Source organism: Oryctolagus cuniculus, chromosome 13 (assembly GCF_051225735.1).
Source record: "Oryctolagus cuniculus isolate XC-2025 breed Fujian yellow rabbit chromosome 13, ASM5122573v1, whole genome shotgun sequence".
Lineage (NCBI taxonomy): Eukaryota > Metazoa > Chordata > Mammalia > Lagomorpha > Leporidae > Oryctolagus > Oryctolagus cuniculus.
This window is the reverse complement of record NC_142879.1, coordinates 108,992,975-109,020,090: the sequence shown is the minus strand read 5'-3', so window position 1 is coordinate 109,020,090 and position 27,116 is coordinate 108,992,975. Positions and strand designations below refer to the sequence as shown.

Here is a 27,116-nt window from a genome sequence, read left to right as displayed (position 1 = left end):
TTGGAATGAGAAAGGTGTTATTTGGTGTCATCTTCATTTAAAAAAAAAAATCAACATCGACATAGGGAATATTCTAGAACCTCTGGGGAAGTAAAGCAGTTAGGGTTATTGTCCAGGTGAGCAGGAGCCATGCTGTTGGCTGGCCTGGGAGCCGCCGATGGCCCAGGAAGCTTGCTCTCTGGGTTTTCTTGTCTCCTGGTTGGGTGGCACTTCCTGGCCTCCGGGCCTGGGTGACGAGCGGAGGGCGATGCAGGAACTGCCCTGGACTGAAAGTGGGTGTGACACCGCTGGTGGAAGTCTCTCTGGTACCTGCAGCGTGGATACCGTTTAATCGCAGTTACTAAGACCCGGGGTTGCTCCCAAGGAGTGTGTGTGGTCGGCTCCTCTGGGAACACTGGTGAGTGGTGTTCGCTGCTTCGTGGTAAGATGGTCATTGATTATTTGAAAGGCAGAGTCACGGCGAGAGGGAGTAGAAGTCCGTCTTCATGTCCTTGTTCACGTCCCCCAAAGGCTGCCGTGGTGGGGGCTGGGCAAGCTGAGCCAGGAGCCTGGGCCCCCGTGGTGGTCTCCCATACGGGGGACAGGGGCCCGAGTCCTGGACCATCTTCCCGCTTTCCCAGACGCAGGGTCGGAAGTGTGACAGCCAGGACTTGGCCCTCGCCTGAGTTGCGGTGTCCCGGGGGCTGCTTAGCCCGCTGGCTCCATGTCTGTTCTTACACGGGGTCATTCTGAGCTGATTTCTGCATTTTAGCTTTGAACTCCTGTGGAACGGGCCCTGTCAGGTTACACTCTTCTCTGGACGCCCTGAGTCGAAGTTAAGCGAGCTAGATCCAGAAACCACAATTTTAAAAATCCTGTCCCTGCCTTTGCCCCCGGGAGACCCAGTGCTGACGCAGCAGGCGTGCGCAAGACTCAGGCGTGGGTCTGCAGTTGGTCATTCCCTCTCCTCTTATCCCTTTACTTAAATTGCTTCTCCTCTATTTCCTGGCTGCCCAGCCCCCACCCTCCTCGCTTTTGCGGAATGGCCAGACCTGCTGATGCCCCCTACACAGCCGTGCTGGTGCAGTGGGCAGCTCCGAGGAGGACTCTCCCTTTCTCACCGGCTGTGGCCTCCCTCCCTTCCCTCTGCCCTCTCCCTCTGCAGGAGTGGCCCCGGGAGGGTGGAATGGTTTATGCCAACGTAGGCCAGCTGACAGGTGGAGCCACTTCGCTGGTGCCTTTGAGGGGGGTCCTGGGTACGACTCCCACGGGAGGGGTCGCTCTGAGGGCTGCTGTGCTGGGAGCCCGACCTCACACGCTTTCTGGGTGTCGTCCCTGAACAGGCCGGCGCAGATCCCTGGCCCTGCTGCCGCTTCTCACGGTGCTCGGGTGCCACTGACTCTGGCTGCCCAGGGCCGTGTGGCGCTGCATCCCCTGCACCGCGCACTCTTAGTTTTCTCTTCTTCGTTGCTCGGTTTGCAGCTTTTCCCTCTCGCTCGGGGCTGTAGACCGAGGGAGCCGTGAAGTCTGACAAGGAACAGACTTGTGTTTGAAGTAAGCACTTTTCTCAGGAAGGCCTTTGAAGAGGCAGCCTGAGGCCGGGCATCGGTGCAGCCGTTAGGAGGGCACGTGGGATGCCTGTCCCGTGTCCCAGTGCCTGGGCTTGGGTCCCAGCTTTGTTCCCCATCCAGCGTCTGCTGATGCCACCCTGGCAGGCACAGATGGTGGCTCAAGCGTTTGGGTCCCTGCCACCCATGTGGGAGACCCACCTTGAGTTCTGGCTCCAGCTTCAGCCTGGGCCAGCCCCCTGGCTGTCGCTGGCATTTGGGGAATAAACCAGAGGGTGGGAAATCGGTCCTTGTCCATGTGGCTCTCTCTGTCTCTGTGCCTTTCAAATGGAAAATACACACATGCACACATAAGCAGCAGATTCTCCCGCTGAGCCGTGCGCCAGGCTCCCAGGGCAGCGTCTGTGTGCATGGTGTGCATGGCTTTTTTGTTTTGAAAAGCTTTCAACTTGTCAAAGCAGTTGTACTAATACAGAAAACTCTGACCTACTCCTTACTCAGACTCACCGCTTTTTTTTTTTTTTAAGATTTATTTTATTTGTTTGAAAGACAGAGTTACAGAGAGAGGTAGAGACAGAGAGAGAGGTCTTCCATCCACTGGTTCACTCCTCAGATGGCTGCAACAGCTGGAGCTGCATGGATCCAAAACCAGGAGCCAGGAGCTTCTTCTAGGTCTCCCATGTGGGTGCAGGGGCCCAAGGACTTGGGCCATCTTCCACTGCTTTTCCAGGCCACCGCAGAGAGCTGGATCAGAAGTAGAACAGCCAGGACTAGAACCGGCGCCCATACAGGAGGCCGGCGCTTCAGGCCAGGGCGTTAACCCGCTGTGCTACAGCGCCGGCCCCAGACTCACCGCTTTTAAACCAGTGACCATCACTGTCTCTTGTGACCCTCTGACCAGCAGCCTGTGTTAATTCTCCTGGCTCATCTGGGAGGTGGTGGCTCCGCCATGTCCTTGTGTATTTCCGGAGGCCACGGCTGTTCTCTGTCACCACAGCGGTGTCGTCAGAATTGGGATTCTCCATTGGTTAGAGTTCTTTTTGGCTAGCTGGCCTGCCTTCACGGTGTGATGGGACCCCAGACACAGGCCTCCGTGGGCCCTGCCCTCTGCCACGGCTGCAGGCCAGGGCCGCCCTGGCATTCTCTAGGGGCGCCGTGGCATCCTGCCGTCTGGAGCAGGTCCCCGCCTTCCTCTGTCTTCCGTGTCACAGACACTGGTGCAGAACTCGGGGCCATTTGTGTCTGCAACAGGACCCCCCACCCCCACCCCGGCTCACCCACGGGACTCAGGGAGCGCTCGCCACAGAACCAGCTGGGGCCTGCTCCTGCCCTTCCAGGGCCTGCAGGCGAGGCCCTGGGTCGCTGGAGTTGACTCTGATGGTCAGGAAGCGGCTGTCTGGATTCCCCCCCGTGCGAGCACCGAGTGGGCAGACACTTTCCTGCTGACTTGGTTATGTATGTGAGAGGTTTACAGGGAGAGAGGGGAAGCACACGCAGGCACGGGCACTCCCATCCTCTGGTCCTTTGCCGCAGACGCTGTCTGACCACGTGGATGCGCTGCTCTGCTCCCCAGCCCGAGTTAGTGTGTGCTGTCCACGCTCCTCACAGCCCATCTGTGTCGCCATCCCTCGGCCCCCCACTCCCCCACACTTGTAGGTTGCCGTTCTCCTGCGGGGTAGGGCTGCCTTCGTCCGTCCATCCATCTTCCGTGTACACCTGCGGCTTCCGTTGTTTTGGGGAGACACAGCTCACCCCCATTCTCCATCATTTGAATGCTTGCCTTGTCCTGGATTTGGCCAGTCACACACTTCGGGGGCCCCGTGCCCTGTGACACGCCCTCATTCTGTTTGTTTTGGGGACTCCTTCGCTTTTTGGCATCAGCCATTCCTCCAGGAGCCCTGCTTCCTTCTAGAGCAGACAGCCCGGGGGCTGAGGTCAGTCGCCACGGGGGTGGCCCTGCATCCAGGCCGTCCGCAGGGTGGCTGGGACCACGTTGCAGAACTCAGAACCCTGACACCCTTGGTTCCCCTTCCAGTCTCCCGTGAGGTTTTGGTTTCTGGACTTTGGTCTTTGGCTTTTGCCATATATATTTTTTAAAAGACAACTTTATTGATATCTAATTTACATGCCATAAAATTTTGTGGGTTTGGTGCACTCCCAGAGTGCTGTGCCCCTCACCAGGGTCTGCATGAGCACACACTGGTCTCCCAGGGTCTGTGAGCACACACTGGTCTCCCAGGGTCTGTGTGAGCACACACTGGTCTCCCAGGGTCTGTGTGAGCACACACTGGTCTCACAGGGTCTGTGAGCACACACTGGTCTCCCAGGGTCTGTGTGAGCACACACTGGTCTCCCAGGGTCTGTGTGAGCACACACTCGTCTCCCAGGGTCTGTGTGAGCACACACTCGTCTCCCGGGGTCTGTGAGCACACACTCGTCTCCCGGGGTCTGTGAGCACACACTGGTCTCCCAGGGTCTGTGAGCACACACTCATCTCTCAGGGTCTGTGTGAGCACACACTGGTCTCCCAGGGTCTGTGAGCACACACTCATCTCCCAGGGTCTGTGCTCACACACTCGTCTCCCAGGGTCTGTGCTAGCACACTCGTCTCCCCAGGAAGAAGCCCAGGCCCAGGAGCTGTCGCCTCCTGTTCTCTACCCGTCCTGCGCCACTCTGTCTCCGTGCATTTGTCTGTTAGGAGGGCGCTCACCGGCAGGTGGTCTTCGTGAGTGACGTCCTCCTTGTAGTTCGCCAAGTAGCAGCACGAGCCAGACCTCCTTCCTTAGGTCGCGCCTCACCCTACTCCTGCGCTCATCACCGAGGGGCGCTGGCTCCCTTCCCCTTCTGGCCATCAAGGAGCCAGACTGCTCTCTGTGCTGTCAGCGGCACAGGTGCGCCCGGCTGCTGGGTACACCGTGGTCCTCCCTCCCTCCGCACACCCAGAACGGGGAGCAGCCTCAGGCCAGGAGCTTCTCTGGTCGCTTGAGCTTCTTGGAGATCTGGGGTTTAGATCTAGAGAATGACGCTCGGCCGTCGCGGTCGGCCTGACGTCCACCCGATGGCTTCACGCCCAGGTGGTGATCAGGGTGTCGGATCCCTGCAGCCAAGAATCCCCGTAGCTTAACACCTGTGGGCCCGGGAGGCTGACGAGGCCTCGCCTTGAGAACTTGGCAGATCAGCCCTTGGTTCTGGGCCGCGCCCCGGGCCAGGCCCCTCGGTGTGGCTGGTTTGTGTTAATCCTGACTCCTGGGGCTGGGCATCCAGCGCAGCGCCCCCTGCCGTCCATGAGCTCCGGGGGTGACCTCTTAGACAACAAGGGGGCAAGTGCACGCCTGCTCTGCCGCGCCTCGCTTCCCGGCCCAGGAAGCTTTGTTCCCGGCAGTTCCCTTCGCAGTTGAGGCCCGGGTCAGAGGGAGAGTGGAAACCGCCCGGGAAGCACAGGTGGCGTCTCCGACCCTCGGAAGGCTCTCTCAGTCTGGGTGTCGGGTTGATGGCGTGTGCTGAGAGGTGGGCGCCTGTGGGGAGAGGATTTGAGGCTCTTCTAAACGCTTGCCGCCGTGTTGGTGGCTGTTAGATTCTGCGTTTCAGTGTGCCCTGCCTGATCGCAATGCGATTGCCATAAGAGCTGCCGAGAACCGACAGGGATGGTCTTGGAGTGGCGTCCTGAGAGTGCTGCGGCCTGCCACGTTACAACCCACGAGGTGTAACCCCTGCCCCCCCGCCCCTGCCCCCAGCACAAGGCGGCGTCAGGGGGAAGGGAGTGTGCGTTTCCTCCCTCTGGCTGGTTCCTTCCCACCCACGCCTGGGGAGGGAGGCGGGCCGGGGGCTGCGGGGTGCAGCGCCCTCTAGCTGCGCTGTCAGGAACCGGATGCCCGAACGGGAACCAGGATCCCCCAGTGTGTCCCTCTGATTGTTTAGGTACGGAACGCTCACCGCGTGGGAAGTGAGTGACAGCGTCCACACCTTTGCTTAGTGCTCAGCTAGGCCTCGGCGTGTAAATTCAGCACCACCTCCCTTCCTGGCCCTTCCGGGAGGAGTGCTCCGTGCTAACGTTCTCCAGGAGCACAAAACTCGGCCGTGGAGAACAGGCGGGGCTGGGCCCTTGGGGCGGGCTCCTGACAGACACAGCAGGTGGAGCCGCTGTTTGGGATGCCAGCACCCCAGATGGGCTCCGCTTCCCGTCAGCGCCCTGCTAATCCACTCGGGAGGCAGCCTGGGGCCCTGCCCCCTGGACGAAGCTACAGGCTCCTGGTTCAGCCTGGCCCAAACTTGGCCGTTGTGGCCATTTGGGGAGTGAACCACAGATAGCTCTCTCTCTATTTCTGTCTCGCTCTGTGCGCTTTTCAAATAAACGACCAAATCTTTAAAAACAACAGCCTGCACAGTCCCACCACCTAGTGTCACCCAGCGCTCGTAGTTTCTGAAGTGTCAGGTAGTTTTCCTCTCAAACCTGCTTTGTCCCTAACAAAGCAAAGATTCTTCTCCTTCTCTATGACTTCAGCTGCTGAAACCCAGAGCGTCCGGAGAGTCTAACTTAGCGTCGCCTGCACTTTCCGGGCCCCGGCGAGCCGTAGCCCAGGGGCCCACGCGCACGGCAGACCCCTGGATTGACCCCAGGGCACAGGAGCAGGATGCCAGCCAGCCGTGGGCCTCCCTCCTGGGGTGCACGGTGCGCCCTGTGTGTCGCAGGGTCCCCCAGGTGTAGGAGACTCGGGGCTGGGCGGTGCCACGCGAATGTGCGGGGGTCCCTCTTGTGAGTGGAATGTTCCCTGTCGGCGGGGGCCTGCGGTCGGTGCCCAGCAGAGGGGGTGACGGGACGTGGGGCCCTGTGTGACTGTGCTTGTCTTGTTCCCCTGTCTTCCAGCACCCTCCAGGACAAATAGCAAGGAAGTACAGCTCCTGCTCCACTATTTTCCTAGACGATAGCACAGTCAGTCAACCGAACCTCAAGTATACAATTAAATGGTGGGTATGCGGACGCCTTTGCTGCCCCTTCACCTGACGGACAGCCGAGCCGGGGGTGGGGAGGGGCAGCGGGGGTGGGGGTGGGGGTGGGTGGGGAGGGGCAGCGGGAACAGCCGAGCCGGGGTGGGGGTGGGTGGGGAGGGGCAGTGGGAACAGCGGAGCGGGGGGAGGGGCAGCGGGAACAGCTGAGCGGGGGGTGGGGAGGGGCAACGGGAACAGCCGAGTGGGGGGGGGACAGCGGGAACAGCCGAGCCGGGGTGGGGGTGAGGGTGGGTGGGGGTGAGGGTGGGTGGGGAGGGGCAGCGGGAACAGCCGAGCCGGGGTGGGGTTGGGGGGTAGGGGTGGGTGGGGAGGGGCAGCGGGAACAGTCCAGGACTTCTGCTTAGCGAGGGGTTTTGGTGGTTAGATTGCAGGGAGCTCGAAACATGCTTACATAATGCTGTGTGCATAGAAGGCCCGAGTCGTAAGTCAGGTTTAAACGCAGGTTCTGTGAGGCTTGTTGGTTCTGCGCATGCTCTCCCCCTCCCACTGCACACTGAAGCCGACCTGGCACAGCCCCACCGGCGTTTGCCCTTCCAGACACTGGAGGCTGCGCCCGGGCCCCGGTGTGTGTGCCTGGAGCTGGGCGCTCTCTCACTGGGGAGGTTGTGCGGGGCTGGGCCGGAGCAAGCAGGGGGCCGCGTTTCCCTGCCGCCTTTGCCAGCCATCATGGAGACCCTGGGGTGCTGGGGTCTGGCCCGGAGCTCTCCAGTGGAACGCCCGACGGTTCACGTCTGTGCCTTGGAAGACGGTCCCCCTCCTGAGCCACCCTGCAGCCATCCTGCGAAGCGAGCGTTCAGATTTCTACCTCAGAAGCCTTCTGTAGCCCGCTCGGCGTGTGAGCCCACGTGACCAGCGCCCGTCAGGTTGCCGTGAGGACGGCGTGCCTCCCTCCCGCCTGCTGGGCTCCAGCTCCCTGCTGTCCCCTGTCTGGGTGGAGACGAAGTGTCACCCTACCCCCGTGCTGCGGCGTGGCCTTGCCTGGGCTGGAGCTTCCTGCCGGGAAGGGAGGCTCAGTGCCTCTGGGAATGTTTCCTGCATTACGTCATGGGGACAGAGATGTGGAAGGGCCGGAGCGGTGCCGGGCGCTGAGCTGACATCCGCTCTAGCCCAGAGCGACTGACGTCCCCTGCCTCCGGGCCTCTCCTAGCAGGAGCAGAGGGACGCTGCGTGTCGGGGACAGGGAGGCTCGCCAGGGTTGCCAAGGTCAGGTGGGTCTGACTCAGCAGCTTGCCGTTAGGCGGCTTAAAATTGCCAGTGGTGTGACACACTCCTGGGAGCCTGGTGCTGGGCCTGTCTGCGGGGTGCACCTGAGATACGTATATGTCCACATAAAACACCTGTGCCAGCCCTGGGTGCTCCTGGGAGCCGCCAGGGAGCTTAAGAGCACACAGCCGGTGGGCGTCCCCCCACAGACCTCGGCTGAACCCTCCCGTGGTGTCACTGCCCTCCCCCGGAGATTCCGGTGGGCAGCCAGGCTTGGGGGTCCTGGTGCAAGTGGGCAGCTGCCTCCTGCTCCCCTTGACACGTCTGAATAAGCTGTGAGTTGAATTCACGGGTGGAGGAAGAGGAAGCCGAGGCCGCAGGAGCCGATCAGAGGAGTCAGCTGCGAAGACCAGATGTCCATGGAGACGTCGTGGCTTGTGTGCACTGCCCGGGGCTCTGAGGTGTCAGGAAAGCGGTCCCCTGACAGGGGAGGCGAGCAGAGGAGTAGGAAGGTGCTGCGTCCTGACGCCTGCCCAGCCCAGAGCACCCCGCACCCACCCGCAGGGAGCTCCCGGAGCCGTCTCTGCTCTCTGCGGCCACATCCAGACCTTATCCCCGGAGCACCCCGCACCCACCCGCAGGGAGCTCCCGGAGCCGTCTCTGCTCTCTGCGGCCACATCCAGACCTTATCCCCGGAGCACCCCGCACCCACCCGCAGGGAGCTCCCGGAGCCGTCTCTGCTCTCTGCGGCCACATCCAGACCTTATCCCCGGAGCACCCCGCACCCACCCGCAGGGAGCTCCCGGAGCCGTCTCTGCTCTCTCTGCGGCCGCCGCATCCAGACCTTATCCAGTGTTGAGATTCAAGCAGTCACTGATACATTAGGCTTCACCGCTCCAAGTCTCCTTGCTCCAAGTCTCCTTGCTCCAAGTTCTAGACAGCTCACGTCTAAGCTGATTTTTAGAGTTCAAGGGCCCTGTCAATCGAGGCCTGCCCAAGTTACAGACACATGGCCGGCCCCTTGTCTGCACCCAGGAAGGCAGCCTGGCTGGCTGGGGTGGCAGGTGCTTAGCTGGTGTTCCTGCTTCCAAGGGTGTGGCTCTTGGCCATGTTCACATTCAGTGCTGCCTTGGGCTAGGGAGACGGGGACCGGGGGTCTTGAAGGTTTGCACCAGGCTGGAGAAGCCAGATCTGTCACTGGGCAGGGACAGTAACAAACTGTTCACCCTGGACGATTGTATCTGGGGTGGCGCTTCCTCTGCTTGATTTCCTGTGGCCACAGCAGCTCTGTGATGGGGGCTGTGTCGTCCCAGTGTTACAGAGGAGGCTCCCGAGGGGCGCACTAACCCTAAGCGAGGGCTGTGACGTCAGCCCAGTGATGTCCGTCCCACGGTCCTGTGTCCGGCTCCCTCGCCGGGGCTAGCAGGGCAGTCCAAGATGAGCGTAATTATTACACTAGCCCCATCGTCCAGATCGCTCCTTTTAGACCTCACACCAGGCGAGCAAAGCAGCCAGCGAGGTGACCGTGAGGTAAAGAACACAGGAACTTCTCCCTTCCAGAGGGCACAGACCTCACGCAGACCAGAATCCCTGGCATCCACTGCTCCTTCCTGACGTAGGATCAGCCGCATCTACCGTCTTCACTCCCAGCGCTGCTAATGTCTACAGTGACGATGCCAATGTAAAACCCCGGCGATAAGTGTTGACTGCGATCCTGAAGCCCCTTCGCAAGCCCAGCTGGAGTCCTCCTCGGCTCGGGTGCTCTGGGCGAGGAGGACACCGCCACAGCACCGCGGCCTGCCAGCGCCGGCCAGCTGTGCTCTGAGCAGCTCAGGAGAGTTCAGATGGAGTAAAGATGGTGCAAGGATCTAGAGGACGCTGTTCACGAGGAAATCACGAACCACGTGGCCGTCAGCCTGAGTGACAGCCCATGTCCCGGGACCGCTGCGGTGGCGCAGCGAGTAAAGCCGCCCCCAGCGATGCAGCAGGTCAAGTCCCGTCTGCTCCAGTCCATGCTGATGTGTCTGGGGAGGCAGCAGAAGGTGGCCCCAGCGCTTATGGCCCTGCCACCCACGTGGGAGACCCGAAGAAGCTTCAGTCTGGCGCAGCCCGGCCGCTGTGGCCGTCTGGGGAGTGAACCGGCAGATGGATATAGATGGATCTCTCTCTCTCCCTCTGCCTTTCCAATACATCTTTAAGAAGCTTGCTTGAGTAAAGGCCCCCATTTGCCTGTGCCTTTGGAGAACTTTCCTGTGACACATTCTGGGTGGGTGTCAGCAGCGTTAGCTGGGACAGGTGCACTGAGGATGCACGTGGCCATGGTGTCTGCAGAGGGCCCTGGCGCACGGCACCAGGGACTTACTCCCACATGGACAGTGGAAAGAATGTGGTCGTAGCTGGCATGGGTATTTGTGAAGACGGCCGTTGTGGTGTGAATTGTGCTCCATAAATATTAGAGAACACCTGGAAAGTTCACCACTAGAGAAGTGGTTAAGGCACTCAGTGACCATGGAATGGATTATAATTAGCCATTTAAAGTCGTGGTTTTGAAGGATGGTTTAATGGTCAGAAAACTGCTGACACAGTAAGGATAAGAGGATGCCAGCCTGTTTGTTTAATTGTATAGGTTCTAGATAGGTGTCCTTACATCGCCAGCTAACAATGCTACCTTTGGGCAGAAGGATTATATTCCTTTATGCGTAAGAATTTTCCAGAATGCCTACAATAATTACAATGTATTCACCGTTAGGAAAGCCTTATTAAAAAAAAAAAAAAAACACCAGGGAAGAGGCTGTAATCACTGATTAAATGGAGATCTGGAATGTAGGGTGAGCACGTGAAAGCGGTCCCACAGGTGGACGTCACGGTGCCGTCGAGCAGAGAGTGGGTAAGCTTTGTGGACCCCAGGAGACTTGCTCAGGCCCAGGCAGAGCGGAGTGCGGTGGGTGCTACTCAGGCTTGCGGTGGCTACAGGGCAGCGCTGATCGAAACTGGCGGGGGGAGGGGCAGGCTCCAAACACTGTCTAGGTCCCACCACCTGGGTTTTACACAGCACCTGCGTCGCGCAAGTGAGGGCCGTGCGGAACTTGGGACAGAGTGCTTTGTTCCTAAAGGCACTAGGAGCGTGGCAGGGTTCCTGGGGCGCGCCCCGGGCGCTGTGGTTTGAAGAGTAAGTTTCCCCGATCGCCTGAATGACATGACACTGTTTGGCTTTTGCCTGGATTTAAGTGTTTGTGTTCGGAATACGTGAAATCCTGAAACACTGAAATCCTGCCTCTTATTTTACAGTGTAGCTCTTGCAATATATTACCACATCAAAAACAGGTACGTAGATGCCTCATTTGCCTTCCATGTGCTTTTCCCGTGTGTTTTCCCCGTGCTGTCCCGCTCGCCTCCGCTGTTGAGTTTGTCCTCTACTCACATTGTCTGGGATTCCCAGGTGTGTGTGTGTGTGTGTGTGTGTGTGTGTGGTGGAAGCCAGCTGAGTCGAGCCGGGCTTCTCCGTGACAATGACTCTTCCTCTTCTCTCTTTTCTGTCTGGTTGGTTGAAGCCTTCTGTGTTCTATAAGATATCCACTTAAAAATTTGTTACGTACAGCGGGCTTAAGAAATGTTCATAGCTTGAAGTGGGTTGAAATTTGGTGTCAGTGTAGACTGTTGATATGAAGTGTATCTGGCAGTGGTTCAGTTAATTTAAAAGGTCAGTTAACTCAGGGAATAGCAAACTTAAATGCTTATTTCAACATAAAACATGTATGTAAATGCATTCATTAAGACTTCTGCTTCAGGCGCGGGGCATTGATTGGAGTGCCTGAGATATCTTTCAGAAGCCACGTTTCTGAGTTGTCCTCTTTAAACGTCTTTAAGACGTTTGCAGCACTGGGCCACCCTGACCACACCTGATGGACGAGATTGGTCTCTAGTGACTTCCTTTTCTCGCGTGTCTCCAGGGCATCGTCCTCACTCCTAAGCACAGAGCCACCTCTCTTGCAGCCCTGTTGTGTTGACTGATGGGATATTCAGGGTTGTCGTATGAGCGTGATAAACACAAGTGGTGGGAACCAGAGTGGGGCGGGCAGAGCTGCCCCTTGGTGGGTGTGGGTCTGGACCCCTCGGAGCCCACACGGCACCACCAGTGTGCCTGCAGGGGCAGCGTGGACGTCTGTGAAGTGAGAGCAGGGGCCGCGGGGGAAGGTGGTCTGCGCCGTGGTCTGTTTCTGCACTGTGATCGTGATTCTTGGATTGAAGAAGTTAGAACGGCATAGCCTCGCGACCCCAGACCTTGGCCTAGAATGAGCCAGCCGTGAAAGTACAGCTTGTCCTTTGCTCTTTCTGGAACACCAGCGCCAGCTTTCTAAACGTTTAAGGCTTCAGGGACCGTGCAGTTCCATGAGTGGAACCCAGCCCGGCCCTCAGACTGGCCGTGCACCAGCGCCTGCAGGACACGTGTGCGTCTGGAGATGGGCCTGGACCTGGAGGCTGGTGCAGGCACAGCTGATGGCCACAGGAGCCGGCTCCATCACGCGCTTCCTGTGCAGCGGCCAGGTCCACACGTGCCTTTGCTTAGAGTTTGGAAAGCGGCTCCGTGAGGTCATCCCAGCATGGAGACACAGCGAGCCTCAGTAGCGTGCCCAGGCTTGTGCAGCTAGCTAGCTGGGGGACTGGGACCGCACCCGGCCCTTTGATCGCGGCCGTCCTGGACGAGTGGTGATGAGCTGGGCCAACAGTGAGTGAGCAGAGTGGAGAAGTCCAGGGGGAAGAGTGACCATTGGTGAGCCACATGGTCAGTGGACAGACTGCCAGTCTCCAGAGAGGAGGAGGAGGAGGGGCAGAGTGGTGTGCACTCTGTTAGCCTGAGCAGGTGGGGCCACGCGGCTGGTACCCACGGCTGTAGCGGGAGGAAGGAAAACAGCCCAGTTCTCAGAGGAGTCTGGGTTTTTCCAGACTTGTCAGGGTCTGAACCCTTGTTTCTATTTCAAACTTGCACTCTCCGCCTTAAGGTATTTCTGTAGAGTGCTGCCTGGCTTCTCAGGGCCCACCTGCCCACCCCTGCACGGCGAGCTCAGCTGTGCGTGCCCAGAGCTTTCCAGTCAGTTCCTGCCGTGCAGGTGTTGGGACGAAACATGAGCTGCCTTGTTAATGCTTTCTGTGGTGAATCTACAAAGCAGAAACGGTAGCACCGTCTGTGACCCAGGGACAGCCTGCAGCCTCTGGCGTCCCTAAGCCTCGGGCCGTAGCATTGACTGTGGACATGACCCAAAGAGGGCTTCAAAACTCAGATCACACAGTCCGGCGATGGCAGAGCCGCGCGTGGCGAGAGCCGGGTGGAGGTGGAGGCCCCCGCAGTCAGCGGCTCTGTGCACGTGTGTTCTGGGGCCAGCCGGCTGCTGTGTAGGTGCAGAGATGATGGAGTGAAGCCCTTCCCTCTTGTGTTTTGGCATAAAGCGGGCAGACTGTGGTTCAGGGTGGTGATGGTGGCACAGGTCCGTCAGCTGTAGGACGGTGCAAGAAATTCTGTCACCTGCTGAGAAGGGGTTCATTTGCATACTGAAGTCCGAAATCTGGATTGTGACTTAACCCAGCTAACCGTGGCTCGACCTTCGCTTCGCCGGCTGCTCACACGGCCTGTCGCGCCGGCGTGTCCCCGCGCAGTCGGTGTCCGTGTGCTTTGGTTTCTGTTTGACTCACGGTGCCGCGTGTTCCTGCAGAAAGTAAACTGTCCTTGTCTTCCTCTCCAGGGACTCAGATGGGAGGATGCTCCTGGATATTTTTGATGAAAACCTTCACCCTCTCTCGGTAACCCCCCCCCCCCCCCCCCGTGCACGTGAGGCTCTCGGTGGTTTGTCCCTTTGCCGCTGTTGAGTGACCGGTCCCCTGGGACCCCTTCCTCCCCACCCCAGAAATCCGAAGTGCCGCCCGACTATGACCGACACAACCCGGAGCAGAAGCAGATCTACCGGTTCGTGCGGACGCTGTTCAGTGCTGCCCAGCTGACGGCGGAGTGTGCCATCGTCACCCTGGTGAGTGCCTGTCTGTGCGCTGGTGCTGGCCTGGCCCGTGCCCCGGGGACGCGGGCAGTTTCCTTGGGGTCACCCTGGTGAGTGCCTGTCTGTGCGCTGGTGCTGGCCTGCCCCGTGCCCCGGGGACGCGGGCAGAGTTTCCTTGGGGTCACCCTGGTGAGTGCCTGCCTGTCTGCGCTGGTGCTGGCCTGCCCCGTGCCCCGGGGACGCGGGCAGTTTCCTTGGGGTCACCCTGGTGAGTGCCTGCCTGTCTGCGCTGGTGGTGGCCTGCCCTGTGCCCCGGGGACGCGGGCAGTTTCCTTGGGGTCACCCTGGTGAGTGCCTCTCTGTGCGCTGGTGCTGGCCTGCCCCGTGCCCCGGGGACGCGGGCAGAGTTTCCTTGGGGTCACCCTGGTGAGTGCCTCTCTATGCGCTGGTGCTGGCCTGCCCCGTGCCCCGGGGACGCGGGCAGAGTTTCCTTGGGGTCACCCTGGTGAGTGCCTCTCTGTGCGCTGGTGCTGGCCTGCCCCGTGCCCTGGGGACGCGGGCATTTTCCTTGGGGTCACCCTGGTGAGCGCCTCTCTGTGCGCTGGTGCTGGCCTGTCCTGTGCCCCGGGCACGCGGGCAGAGTTTCCTCTGGGGGTGCAGTGTGTGGATTATCCCCAAAGAGGATGTCATGCCCGTCCAGATTTTTTAAAATATTTTATGTATATATTTGAGAGGAAGAGCCACAGACAGAGAGAGGGAGAGACAGAGAGTCTTCCCTCTGCTGCTTCATTCCCCAAGTGGCTGGAGCTTGGCTGATCTGAAGCCAGGAGCCAGGAGCTGCTTGCAGTTCTCCCACACGGGTGCAGGGGCCCAAGCACATGGGCCATCCTCCACGTCCCCCGGGCCACCAGCTGAAGAGGAGCAGCCAGGACGTGAACCGGCGCCCATGTGGGATGCTGGCACGCGGGCAGAGGCTCAGCCCATGACAGCACAGCGCTGGCTGCTCCCAGAGTCGTTTGTAAATCACACTGAAAGCTGTGAGAGGCGGGGCTGAGGGAGAGCCCGGCGCTGGCGCGTGGGAGGAAGCAGCGGGGTGCGTCAGCGGCAGCCTTGCCCCACCTCCCCAGGTGTACCTCGAGCGACTCCTGACGTACGCGGAGATCGATATCTGCCCGGCCAACTGGAAGCGGATAGTCCTGGGGGCCATCCTGCTGGCCTCCAAGGTGTGGGACGACCAGGCCGTGTGGAACGTGGACTACTGCCAAATCCTGAAGGACATCACCGTGGAGGACATGTGAGTGTGGCCGTGGAGGACGCGTGAGTGTGGCCTGGGCGCCCGTGGGCACAGGGTGGCCGTGGAGAGCGCGTGAGTGTGGCCGGGTGCCCATGGGCACAAGGTGGCCGTGCAGGACGTGTGAGTGTGGCCGGGCACCCGTGGGCACAGGGTGGCCGTGGAGGACGTGTGAGTGTGGCCGGGGTGCCCGTGGGCACAGGGTGGCCGTGGAGGACGCGTGAGTGTGGCCGGGGTGCCTGTGTGCACAGGGTGGCTGTGGAGGGCATGTGAGTGTGACTGGGCACCCGTGGGCACAGGGTGGCCGTGGAGAGTGCGTGAGTGTGGCCGGGCACCTGTGGGCACAGGGTGGCCGTGGAGGACGCGTGAGTGTGGCCGGGGTGCCCGTGGGCACAGGGTGGCCGTGGAGAGTGCGTGAGTGTGGCCGGGCGCCTGTGGGCACAGGGTGGCCATGGAGGACGCGTGAGTGTGGCTGGGCGCCCGTGGGCACAGGGTGGCCGTGGGGGACGTGTGAGTGTGGCCGGGGCGTCCGTGGGCACAGGGTGGCCGTGGGACGCGTGAGTGTGGCCTGGGCGTCCGTGGGCACAGGGTGGCCGTGCAGGACATGTGAGTGTGGTCAGGGCACCCCTGGGCACAGGGTGGCCGTGGGGGACGCATGAGTGTGGCCTGGGCGTCCGTGGGCACAGGGTGGCCGTGGGGGACGCGTGAGTGTGGCCTGGGCGTCCGTGGGCACAGGGTGGCAGTGGGGGACGCGTGCGTGTGGCCGGGGCACCCGTGGGCACAGGGTGGCCGTCTGCGGTGGACAGCAGGCTCAGCCTGTGGAGGAGATGCACTTGGGTGTTGGGCGTGAGAGGCTGCTGTGCGGATGGCTGATGAGCAGCAGCGAGCTATTGGGCAGGGTGTGCGAGGTGGGGGCGCCCGCCGTGACTGAGAACGCCTGCTGAGGCCGGCCCGGGACCCTCTCGTCTCACTCGCCGTGGCTGGCTTAGGAAGACGGAGGCTCAGCTGCCTAGGGGTCGGGAAGGAGAGAGAGGAGAGGCGTGTGGCGGGATGGGGGCAGGGCTCTCTGCTTTGTGCCCTTTGTGCTTAGTCCACCCAGTTCTGTTAGCCAGAATGCCTACAGAACCCAACTGTCATGTAAATTCAGGATCAGCGCGAAACCCTTTAGGTTTGCTTACTGTGTCCAGGAAACGCTTAGGAAGCCTCCGTCCAGCTGCCCGTGGTGCAGGCCGTGCTGACCTGAGTTTGCTCTCAGCAGCCCCGTGACAGCCACGCTCGTCACCTGCACAGCAGACGTGGCTGCTGAGCCCTGGACAGGGGCAGGAGATCCAGAGGGGGGTGTCCACCCCCGAGGCGCCCGTGGGAAAGCAGCGGCCGCGGAGGGTGTCCGTCCCCCGACTGTCCAGGAGGATGCTTTAACCGAAGCAGTCATTTTTCAATTCGCCACTCTCTCCTTTAACATAGGTGAGAGGGTGAAAATAACACAGAGTGCACAGTGCCGGCCGCTGGGGCTTTAAATGACCAAGCTGGGAAGAACCAGTGCTGCGAGTATTTCTTACTTATTTCTTATTTCTCTGGGCCTCAAAGGAACAGTGTGTGTGTGTGTCTGTGTGTGCGCACGCGTGTGTGTGGTCTTTGACCATTACACACAAGGAAGTACTGTTACTGCTAAAATTCCCCTTCGACAGATGAAAATGCCAGATCAGTTGGCTGGCAATTAACAGAGCCAGGATTTTTTCCTGTTCTAAGCAACTGAAGTTAAATTGCTTCATTTATCTCATCTAACAAAAAAGAACTATTAAAACAACAACAAATAACACATCCTTGTCCACACAGAGAAGTCAGAAAACGTGGCCCCAGTTCATTCGGCAGAAATGAAACTTAACGTCCGGTACCGTCTGGCTAGTGGTGTTTTTAATACGTACTGTCTGGGGGGACAGTCAGCGCCTTCAGCGTTTAAACATCACAGTGCAGCTGCATTTTTGTGTTTGTACGTGATTTACTGCATGATGCTGCTTGATTGAGTGTTCTGAAAGGCACAGCACGGAGTTGAGTGTAATGTTGAGCTCATGTGACAGGCACTTCTGGAATGTGTTCTTGTTACCGTGAATACATTTCTTATAATTGCCCAAATGCGGGGAGCAAGCAGCTCCTTGGAGCCCCGTTAGTTTTCAGATAATTTATCCCTGCCAGATGTCCCTGGAAGATGCATTGTTGCAATCGGGAATAATCCTGATTTTCTAAATCTTCCCTTGGTTTGAAAATGGATCAGTTGGAAAATCCTGATTTTCCCCAAACCTCAGCAGAAGCATCGGGAGCCAGGAAGCCTGAAGCAAGGCGGAGAGATGGCCACCGTGTGCGGGTGTCCACGGTGCAGAGCGGGTGTGCCTGCCATGTGGGCAGGACTCCTGGTGCGGGCTGCGCTTGCTCCGTGCCCAGGCCGGCCCCGTCCTCGGCTGTCCCCGCCCCTCCACGCACGGCTCCTTCGGTGCTGACGCGTTGTTGTACTGGAGTCTTAGCTCAGAGGCCCACGATGTCACAGGACAGTCTCTCTCTCTCTCTCTCTCACTTAAATGGAGCGTAAGTCACTTACAGAAATAATGAAACAAATAAAAGGGAAATAAAAAGTGATTTAAAAGTGATTTAAACTTCTTTTTTAGAGATTTATTTATTTATTTGAAAGGCAGAGACGCATAGAAGCAGGGAAAGAGAGAGAGAGAGAGAGATCCTTCATCTGCTGGTTCACTTCCCAAATGGCTGAGGCCAGGCCAAAACCAGGGGCCAGGAGCTTCTTCCAGGTCTCCCATGTGGGTGCAGTGGCCCAAGGGCTTGGGCCATTCTCAGGCGCACAATCGGAGAGTTGGGTTGGAAGCTGAACAGCTGAGACTTAGAGCAGCACCCGCGTGGGTGCCACACTAGGCAGAGGCTTAGCCCTCTACTCCCCAGCGCTGGCCCCTCTTTAACTTAGAGGTAGGAAGCGTGGTGCACACACGTGGAGCCGCTGGCTGCCTCCACGAGGCTGCCTAAGCCACCGCGACCCCAGGGACTTCCCCGAGGCCTCCATGAGCGGTGCCCCAGGTTTCCTGGTCGGCCGCCGGGTCACCAGTGTCACCGGCCTTGCCACCCGACCACCGCGGTGCCTGGGGCCTCGTCACAGCAGCTGGAGCTGGGCAAAGCCTCGGTCCCTCGTGGCTGGAAAGGCCAGGCTGCGTGTGGCAGGGGCGGGGCCGAGCTTGGAGCGTGGCGAGGGCAGCGGCCGGGTCGGCATCCCGGCGTCCTGTCGGTTCATCTTCACTTCCAGGAGGTGGGGACTCCTGCAGTGGCCCCCGCCCTCCCGCGCTGCCTCAGGGACCCTGTATCAGGTACCGTGGAGGGCGAGGTGCCGCAGCTCCTGCCGCGAGGACCCCGCGAGGGGGACGATGGCGCCCTGTGGTCAGGCAGAGCCCGAGGACACAGCGTCCCGTGGGTGGCTTCACGGAGTAACCCGATTGGAAGGACAGCTTCCCTGAAGTCCCGCAGGTTTACGATTTGTCCCACTGCCTGTCAGTCATTGTCACTGCCACCGAACTTGGAGGCTGGGCGGGACTTAGCTTCCCTGCTGACCTGGCCTTCGGTTCTGCGGTTCTCCAGGTGTGGGCTGGAGACCAGCAGCCCCAGTAGCACCAGCCCCCGGGAGCTTACTGGAGATGCAGATTCTCAGGCCACTCACCCCCGGGCCTGCTGAGAGCTGGGGTGGCCCCGGGTGGCCGGTGCCTGCCGCGTCCTGCAGGGTCAGGGAGTTCCCTTTGAAAGGTGCTGGGGCTGGGTTGAGCTCAGACACCATGAGGGTCCCAGCCCTGCCCCTGCGCGCTGTGGGCCTGCTGGTATAGCGCTTCTTGTGAGGGTCCCAGCCAGTCAGACCTCTTCGTTTTGGACACTGGCTCTGCCTCTCTAGCCCCCCGGGGGCTGCACAGTGCTCTGGTCTGCAGCCAGCGCTGTGTCCGGTCCCCGTCTGTCCGGAGGCCGTGGTGCTGTGGGCCCGGAGGCCACAGCTCGCCTGGGCGTGGCCGCTGAGCCGGGCTCGCTCTCTCTGCAGGAACGAGCTGGAGCGACAGTTCCTGGAGCTACTGCAGTTCAACATCAACGTTCCCTCCAGCGTCTACGCCAAGTATTACTTCGACCTGCGCTCCCTGGCCGAGGCCAACAACCTGAGCTTCCCCTTGGAGCCGCTGAGCCGGGAGAGGGCTCACAAGCTGGAGGTGAGGGCGCGGTCGGGCGAGATGTCACCGTGACAGCTCCCTCTGTGGGGTGGGTGCGCCCAGGTGGCAGCTGCTGGGTTAATTTCGGTATAGTCTGCCGCAGCATCTTCCTGGTGCCAGGTTTTACTGAATACGCGTTCTGTTTTGAAGTCACAGGTTTCCAAAGGCCCCATTCTCTAGCTAGGTTTATTATTATTATTATTACCAGTTGGAGCAGGGCCAGCTCCCGTGTCTGGTCCGGCTTGGTGCCTGCGCTGTCCCCTGTCTGACTTGGGGTCCGGCTCGGCGCCTGCGCTGTCCCCTGTCTGACTTGGGGTCCGGCTCGGCGCCTGCGCTGTCCCCTGTCTGACTTGGGGTCCGGCTCGGCGCCTGCGCTGTCCCCCGTCTGACTTGGGGTCCGGCTCGGCGCCTGCGCTGTCCGCCGTCTGACTCGGGGTCTGGCTCGGCGCCTGCGCTGTCCGCGGTCTGACTCGCGTGCAGAGCCCCGCCCTGTCTCCTCCAAGTTCTTCCCTTAAGGAAAGGAGGCGGGGCTGCGGGAAGGGTCACTGGCGAGACCCCCTCTCCCGGAAGAGTGCTGAGGCCGGGTCTCGTCCCCCAGCACCATCTGCTCTCACCCACTGCACGGGGGACAGCAGTCACGCCCCACACTGGGAGAGGCCCAGGGTCTCGTGCTGCCCGCCATGTGTCCATCCCATGCACAGGACCGGACGGGCAGGTGGTGTCCAGCAGCGCTAACAGGCGGGAACAAAGCCAAGTCTGTAAGGTAGCGGAGGGGACTTGGTGCGGGTTGCAGAATGAAGAAAGCACAAGGGTCGAGTGGAATTTTACAGAGCGTGAGTGACGCGTCAGTCCCAGAAGGGAAGTGGGGAAACCAGGGGGAAGAGGGCGTGCAGAGCCCTGGGCCCAGGTCCACTGCATGAGCTCGTGCCACTCGGCCGTCGCTCTGTAACCTTGCACCAGCCGTTGGAACAGCAGTGTCCACTCCCCAGAGCATTCTCTCTTTTTAAGTGTATTTATTTGAAAGAGTTACACGGAGGGGGAGAGAGAGCGAGCGCGCGCTTCCATCTGGGGAGTGAGCCAGCTCTCCCACGTGGGGGCAGGCACCCACGCGCTTGGCCATCCTCCGCTGCTTTCCCAGGTGCATTAGCAGGGAGCTGGGTCAGAAGTGGAGCAGCCGGACTCGAGCTGGCGCCCATGTGGGATGCCGGCACTGCAGGCAGCTGCTTCACGGCTGTGGCAACGCTGGCCCCGTCTGCTGTTTTCCATGTGTTCAGGAGGAAGAGTGGGAAGTCCCCTCTCTGAAGAGTCTTGCCCCAGGCAAGGGTGAAGCAGGATTGTGGTTTCCCAGTGAGCCTGCCCTCAGCCTGGGCAGCCATGGACCCCGGTTGCTCCTGCAGGGCTGAGGGCAGAGCGCCCGGCAGTCCCAGAGCCGGGCGGGAAAGCCGGCCGGCCAACCCAGCGCGCCGCAGGCTGAGGCTGCTGGAGCCCGTGCTGTGTTCACTCCCGTAGGTCCTCCTTGGTGGGCTCCCCGGGCAAGGCTGCTCCCTGTCTTCTGAGGCCCACGCGCTCCCCCGCGTGCGGGAGCCCCTTTGCCATCACGCTTCCTGGGGATTCTCCAGATCAGCCCCCGGGTAGCACGCCCGCGGGGCCGAATCGAACGGTAGAGGATGCTGTAGCTGTTCAGGTGGGAGGCAGGTCCGCGTGCTGGCCGCTGGGAAACTCCTTGGGGCGTGTCAGTGTGGCTGTGGCCACGTGATGAGGGCTGCCGTCACCACGCGGAAGCGTCTCCGATCAGACGCTCACGGTTTGTAAAGAAACCAAGGAAGGTCGTTTCCCTGGAGAAAGGCAGCTCCGAGGCCTTTAGAACTCCCGTCTTCCCATTGAGAGGGGCAACTGCAGCCCCGTCATCGTGCCCCTGAGTCCTCGGCGTCTCGGGGCTCGCCTGCTGCCCTGTCTGGTTCTCGCTGGTGCAGAGTTCTCCTGGGTTCCCCCGTGCGCTCCCACACTCGTCCTCCGTGCTGGAGGTGTTGTTCTGAAACACGGACAGCCTGGGCAGCTGGCATGGGGATGGCAGGGACAGCCGCCTCCGCCCGGCCTGGTAGCACCGCTGTCTCCGTGCCCCTGCCCACTGGGGCGCAGCCTGGCCCACCGCCCAGCACTGTCTGCCCTGGGGCTGGGATTTCCTGCTGCTGAGAGCCCGCTGCTCCTCCACCAAGCGCAGCCCTGGATGCCGGTGCTGGCACCTGTCCTAGGTCCTGAGGGGCAGACCCCGGGTCCCCTGAGTGCATACAGTAAGCCCTACCTGCCGTGCACCTTCCACGGCACTGCCGGGGACAGGCACCGTCCTGGAGGCGGGGCAGCCGGCCCAGCTGAACCATCCCTCTCACCCGCAGGCCATCTCCCGCCTCTGCGAGGACAAGTACAAGGACCTGAGGAGAAGCACGCGGAAGCGGTCGGCGAGCGCGGACAACCTGACCCTGCCCAGGTGGTCCCCGGCCATCATCTCCTAACGGCGGCCGCCGGGGCCGGCGTCCATCCGCAGTCTCCTCCCGCCTGAGAAAAGACAAACTTGGGGTGGTTTTGGTTTCCTTTCCTTTTTTTCCCCCCCTATCCTTTTCTTTTTTTTTTAACTCATAGCTCCGTCAGGCCGCCTTCGCCCTGCGGGGAGGCGGGACCCGTGCGGTGGGCACCCCCCACCCCGTGTCACACCTTGCCCCATCGGCATCGGCGTTGGCGTCGGCGTGGGCAGTGCCTCCCGTGCCGCGGGAACAGACTCTGACCCCGGAGGAGGAACCGAGGGAGAAGGGAGCGTGTCGGAGAGGCAGGGAAGGCGGCCAGGGCGAGGCCGTGTCGTAGGGGCCTGGCCGGCCGGTAGTTGAGTCCAGTGGAAGACGCAGCAGTAGATAACAAAGATGGATGTGCATTGAACACAGGTGTGTGCCGTGGTCACGCGTGTGGACCCGTGTGTTCTGTGGGACTCCTCGCCTTCCCGCCCGCCGCTGTCGTGGGCACGGTCTTCACTGGGGTTCGGTTTTTGGTCCCACAGAGCAGAGAATATAGTTTGTACCCACCATGGCACAGACATCCAAATAAATAGTACTGGTTGTTGCTCTCTGCACCGTTTTTGCAAGCTGTCTTCTGAGTTTCGTTCTCCCACGTGGATGTGCTCGTCCCGTCTCTGTACCCCGTGCCTGTGTACGGTTTTTCGTCAGCAGTGGCAGCATTAACTTGACCGAAGTGATGAACCGGAGCTTTCCCTCTCTCCGTGTTCCTCACCCCAAGAACATTCTAGATCGTATGGGTGCTTGTGCCTTCCAGTTTTCTTGCAGTCTTTTTTATTTTTTTTTCCCCTCTTCTCCCCGCTCTGACCTGACGTTGCAGTCTGAGAAAGCGGTCAGAGCTCGTGGGCCGCAGCGGGCAGCGTGCCCGCCTCCCGGGCGTCCTCCAGCCGAGCGCGCTGGCCGGAAGTGACAGACGCGCCCCGCCCTGCCCATCCCATCCTTCCACATCCATTGTCTGAAGCAATATTCTCCCCAATTTTTATATGTTTACTTTAAATCAAAGTCAGTCTATTTGTATAAAGTTTTTTTAAAAACTTAAAATTTAAAAAAAAAAGGTGGGTGGGTATTCCAGTGGGGAGATTACCAAATGGAAAAATGTTACTATTTACTGAGGTATTTTTCACAGAGTGGTTGAATAAAAAAACGAAAACAAAAACAAAAAAAAACTCCACTTGCATTTTCGTCGTGGGTGCTTCGAGGAGCTGTACAAAACCCAAGCTGGGATGGACTGAGCTTCCTGAGTGCCGGCCCCACTGGCCCAGACCAGAGCCTGCCCACGCGACCGCACGCGCTCTGAGCTCACGGGGACACAGGCCGCGGAGGGTGCCTCCTCCCTGGGAGGCTGGAGCCGGGGGCGTCCCCTGTGTCCGCCTGGAGCCCCTGCACTCACGCACCTGCAGGCCCGGCCCCTGTGGAGTCGGTGCTGGGCGTGGCCGGAAAGCTCCGTCAGGTTCTCCTGGCCCCGGGCGAGCCATGAGCAAGCAGAGCACGCAGCGGTCTGGCCCTGGCGCCGTGCGGACACCAGGCTCTGTGCGGGCAGCACCGTCAGCGTCTCCCTTCAAGTCAGAGGTGAACTGGGAACCCTAAGTAGAGACCTCGCCGTGTCAGAATCCTGCGTGTTCCCCGACCTGTGCAGCTCACAGAGGGACGTGTGTGCTTAGCTGAATCCAAATACCTCTAAACGCGAATCGGTTCCTCTCTCGCGAAGTTGCTTATTTTGCCAGTCCATCCCAGGAGAAGAGGGCCTGCCGCCTTTATAGCAGAAATCTTATTTTTTAATCCCTTTTGTTCGAATGAGAGATCTGAAATCTGAATTCTGTAAATATTTCGATGCATCCGCTATTATTTTGTGGAGTTTATTAAACGACTTAAAAACGTTGTACAGTCTATTTATTGTATGTACATACGGTCCGACACCTGAAACTTAAAGTGGATTCCGTAGCCTGGCTCAGTCTCGGTCAGACTGTTGGGTGTTGTTTTCGCCTTGTGCCCTGGACTCTCCCTCTGTGTAGGAGCATCCCCGTGTTCGCTCAGTAGTGTGGCTCTGTATTAACTGCTCATGTTTCTTGCGGGAGGGGTTTTGAGACTCTGCTGTAAGCTTAGAGTTTAGTTTTACTTTTCCAGTTTGAACCACCTGACAACATAGGTAGGTAGTCTAGCTTCTTCTTCTTTTTTAAATAGTGAAGACAGTGTTCTGTTTCTCTAACTTGTTCTGAGTTGGCCGAACAGCCAGCGGCAGAGCAGTGCGGAGGCTGCTGGGAGCCGGCAGGGGCTGTTTGTCCACAAGGGGCTTGCCCTGCAGGAGCGGGCGGCCCCGGGGCAGCGTCCCGGCCGAGAGGTCTCCCCGTCAGTGAAGGGAGAAGACGACCAGGCCGTCTGCCTTTGCTGACTCTAATCTAATTGCAGATGTGTCTCAGCAACAGGTGAAAGCCACTGGGACGACAAATGTTTCCCGATGAGTTTGTTGTTGTTGTGTTTTTTTTTTTGTTGTTATTTTTTTTTCTAACTGGCAAGAGGACGAGAGGTCAGGGGCGTGGGGGCCGGGTGAGCCTGATGCCGCGGTGTGGCGTGGCGTGGCGTGCTCTGGCGCCTGCCCTGTGCCTCAGGCCCCCCTGCCGCCTCCACCTGACCCTTGGCAGTCGTGTTCCCGTCGAGGGTTTCCCTTGGTCTCAGCTGAGCTGCGAAGCAGAATTTGGGGACGGAGCGATTTTGACTTTCCCTGCTGCTGTTGGCAACCTCTCACCTGGAGCCATATTTTACAGCTTTGAATTTTTAATGAAATACGATTCTGGGTTCCTTGTAGGTGTTTATTAAGTGTTAAATAAACAAATACACAGAACAAGTAGCGTCTGCCTTCCTGTTGCATTCTTTGAGTTTACGATGTTGAGATTCTCCCAGAGAACCCGTCCACCCTCAGCAGCAGTAGGTACTGGTTAATTGTAAAATATAGACCTTTTTAAAGATTTATTTATTTGAAAGGCAGTTACAAAGAGAGAGAGAGAGATCTTCTACCCACTGGTTCACTCCCCAAACGGCCACAACCACCAGGGCTGGGTTCCCACCTTGCTGGTCCCCTCCCCCCCAGGCACATTGGCATGGAGCTGGGTTGGAACTGGCACAGCCAGGACTCTGAACTGGCACTCTGATGTGAGATCTGGCGTCACAGGCGACAGCTTAGCCTCCTGTGTCAATACCTGCTCACCCGAGCTCTCGAGCCTGGGACCAGAGTATGTCCTTCCCCCCACCTCCACTGTCACCGCCAGGCCCCCACAGGCCCCGCGAGGGCCTGACCGCGTCATCAGGCGGCCTCGCCTGCTTCTAGGTTCCCCCGCTGCCTTGCGAGCCTGCACCGTGGGAGGGTCTGTCCGGCACCCGCACGTGTCCGCAGCCTCCGTGAGAGATGAGCTCAGGTGTGGCTCGTGGAGTTCATTCCCTTGCAGAACTGGTACGGTTTCTAATGTGGGCGAAGAGTGGCGGTCTGCAGTCAGCATAGCTGGGTGTCAGCCTGCCATTGGGTAACCGGGATATTGGGCCGGGGGAGTGGTGGAGCCTCGGGTTTCTGTCAGCCCACAAGCTGTGATGCCGGGCAAAGCACTGCTCCTCCATGCACCGCTCAGCCTCAGAGGTCACTGCCAGCTGCTCGTGCGCCTGCCTGTCCCGAGCACACCCTGCCCGGCTGTTCTTGTGTCGATTGCCCTGTGTGCATGCACAGTGGCAGGACCTAGGGAGAGATGCCTACAGGGCGCCCAAGGCCCCCTGCTGAAGACGGGCTGCGTGGGTAGCTGTGTGGGCCCTGTGCCCTGATGGCCGCCGAGCGCGCGACTCTCCCAGGCCTGGTGCCGCAGTTCTGGTCCATGTGAGTATGGGGCTCTGCCCCCTGGGGAGCCTGCCCTGGGAAGGCTGCGCCCCGTGGCTGGCCCCTGCCGATTCCCGTCCTCAGCCCCACAGATGGCAACCTTGGAGGACTTTGCCGCTGCTCTGCGGATGGACGACACAGCAGGCTCCCGCCCCCCTCTCTGTGTCCTGCTCTCCGGTTCCCCACAGGGCTCGCCTTTGAGGGGCACCGGAGGAAGTGGGGTCGAGACGCTCATTGGAGGGCCAGCGGGTCAGGATGGTGATGGTGAGGCCCGGGCGCCGGGACGCGAGGGCTGATGGCCGTTGGCCGGGTCTCGAGGCTCCTGTGCCTTCGGTGTCGCCTTTTCCTGGAGCCATGTGCTCCAGCGCCGTGCCTCAGCCGTCCTGGAAGTGACTGGGGGGTTCCAGGAGCAGTCCTGAGACCACGAAGGACAACAGACTGCACCCCTGCAGGCTCTGGGGGGTAACAGGCACAGGATCTGGAGAGGGGGCCAGTGAAGCAAGCCGGCATCCCACAGGCGGCACGGTGCCCCGCAGTAGCCGCCTGCCCCGTAAGTACAAGCAAAACCAGCAACAAAACTCCCTTCTGGAATGTTTGCTAGAGGATGTGCCTTCATTTGTGAGCGGTGAGTTCTAGCGAAGGTTTTAGCTGACCCAGTGATTTCCACAAATACTGGTTGGGGTCCACCTGACGGACCCCCAGGTCTCAGCTTCCCTGGGGATGCTCCCGTGGGCATGTGGCCGGTCTGCCAGCAGGCAGGTGGCTGCTTCCAGCTGCACAGGTGTCCTGGAGGAGCCCGGGTGACGCCAGCTCTACCCTTCCCTAACCGGCTCATCCGAGAGGAGCCGCGGCGGTAGGAAGACGTTTGCTTCACCTTCTGCTTCGGAGGTTGCAGTTCTAGGTCTGGTGGCCTCGTTAGCGCCTGGTGGAGGCCGGTGCAGAGGAGCAGTCACATGGTGAGCCGGGACGGGAGAGGGAAGCTGGACCGAACTCAGCCCCAGTAACCGACTCTCACCAGATCCGCCTTCCAAGGGCACGCCCCCATGACCTAAGACCGCCCACCTCTCACAGCCAAGATTAGATCAGGTCCCCACCATAATCCATCAGCCCTTATCATAGGACTTTAGAGTTAGAATGCCTGGTGCAGGGGGGTTGCCTGGCTAGTGTGGCTATGTGGGGAGTGAACCATTGTATGGAAGAATCTCTCTCTGCCCTTCCTTGGGGAGCCAGGTTCTGTTCAGTCTGTAACAGGTGATGCGACAGTAGCCAGGAGGTGCAGCCTTGGGGCAGAGCAGAGATAGAGGAGGAGAGGGAGAGGAGCCAGGAGCCAGGAGCCTCCTCCGGGGTCTCCCAGGTGGGTGCAGGGGCCCAAGCACTTGGGCCATCTTCCACTGCTTTCCCAGGGGCATTCGCAAGGAACTGGATG

At 60.0% G+C, this 27,116-nt stretch overlaps 1 protein-coding gene and 1 long non-coding RNA gene across 5 annotated transcripts in view; one reads left to right on the top strand and one right to left on the bottom strand.

The window, feature by feature from the left end:
* The window catches only part of CCNY (cyclin Y), a 119,688-nt gene extending 95,975 nt beyond the window's left edge, over window positions 1-23,713 (top strand). For all 3 annotated transcript variants that reach the window (XM_051833483.3, XM_017350698.3, XM_070056152.2), the window contains exons 4-10: window positions 6,412-6,512; window positions 11,046-11,081; window positions 13,496-13,553; window positions 13,658-13,777; window positions 14,872-15,038; window positions 19,111-19,273; window positions 21,667-23,713. In XM_051833483.3, the coding sequence (XP_051689443.1) occupies window positions 6,412-6,512; window positions 11,046-11,081; window positions 13,496-13,553; window positions 13,658-13,777; window positions 14,872-15,038; window positions 19,111-19,273; window positions 21,667-21,783 (762 nt within the window). In that variant the 3' untranslated portion in view covers window positions 21,784-23,713. The remainder of the gene's footprint in view (window positions 1-6,411; window positions 6,513-11,045; window positions 11,082-13,495; window positions 13,554-13,657; window positions 13,778-14,871; window positions 15,039-19,110; window positions 19,274-21,666) is intronic.
* On the bottom strand, window positions 1,275-11,039 carry LOC108178936 (uncharacterized). Of its 2 annotated transcripts, none has more exons than XR_016219934.1 (2): window positions 6,946-11,039; window positions 1,275-5,062 (listed from the first exon to the last, which is right to left on the bottom strand). It is a non-coding gene; the product is annotated as an uncharacterized LOC108178936 (long non-coding RNA). The 2 variants fall into 2 exon arrangements; XR_007914475.3 differs by having other exon boundaries at window positions 7,360-11,039.
* Window positions 23,714-27,116: the final 3,403 nt, after the last annotated feature.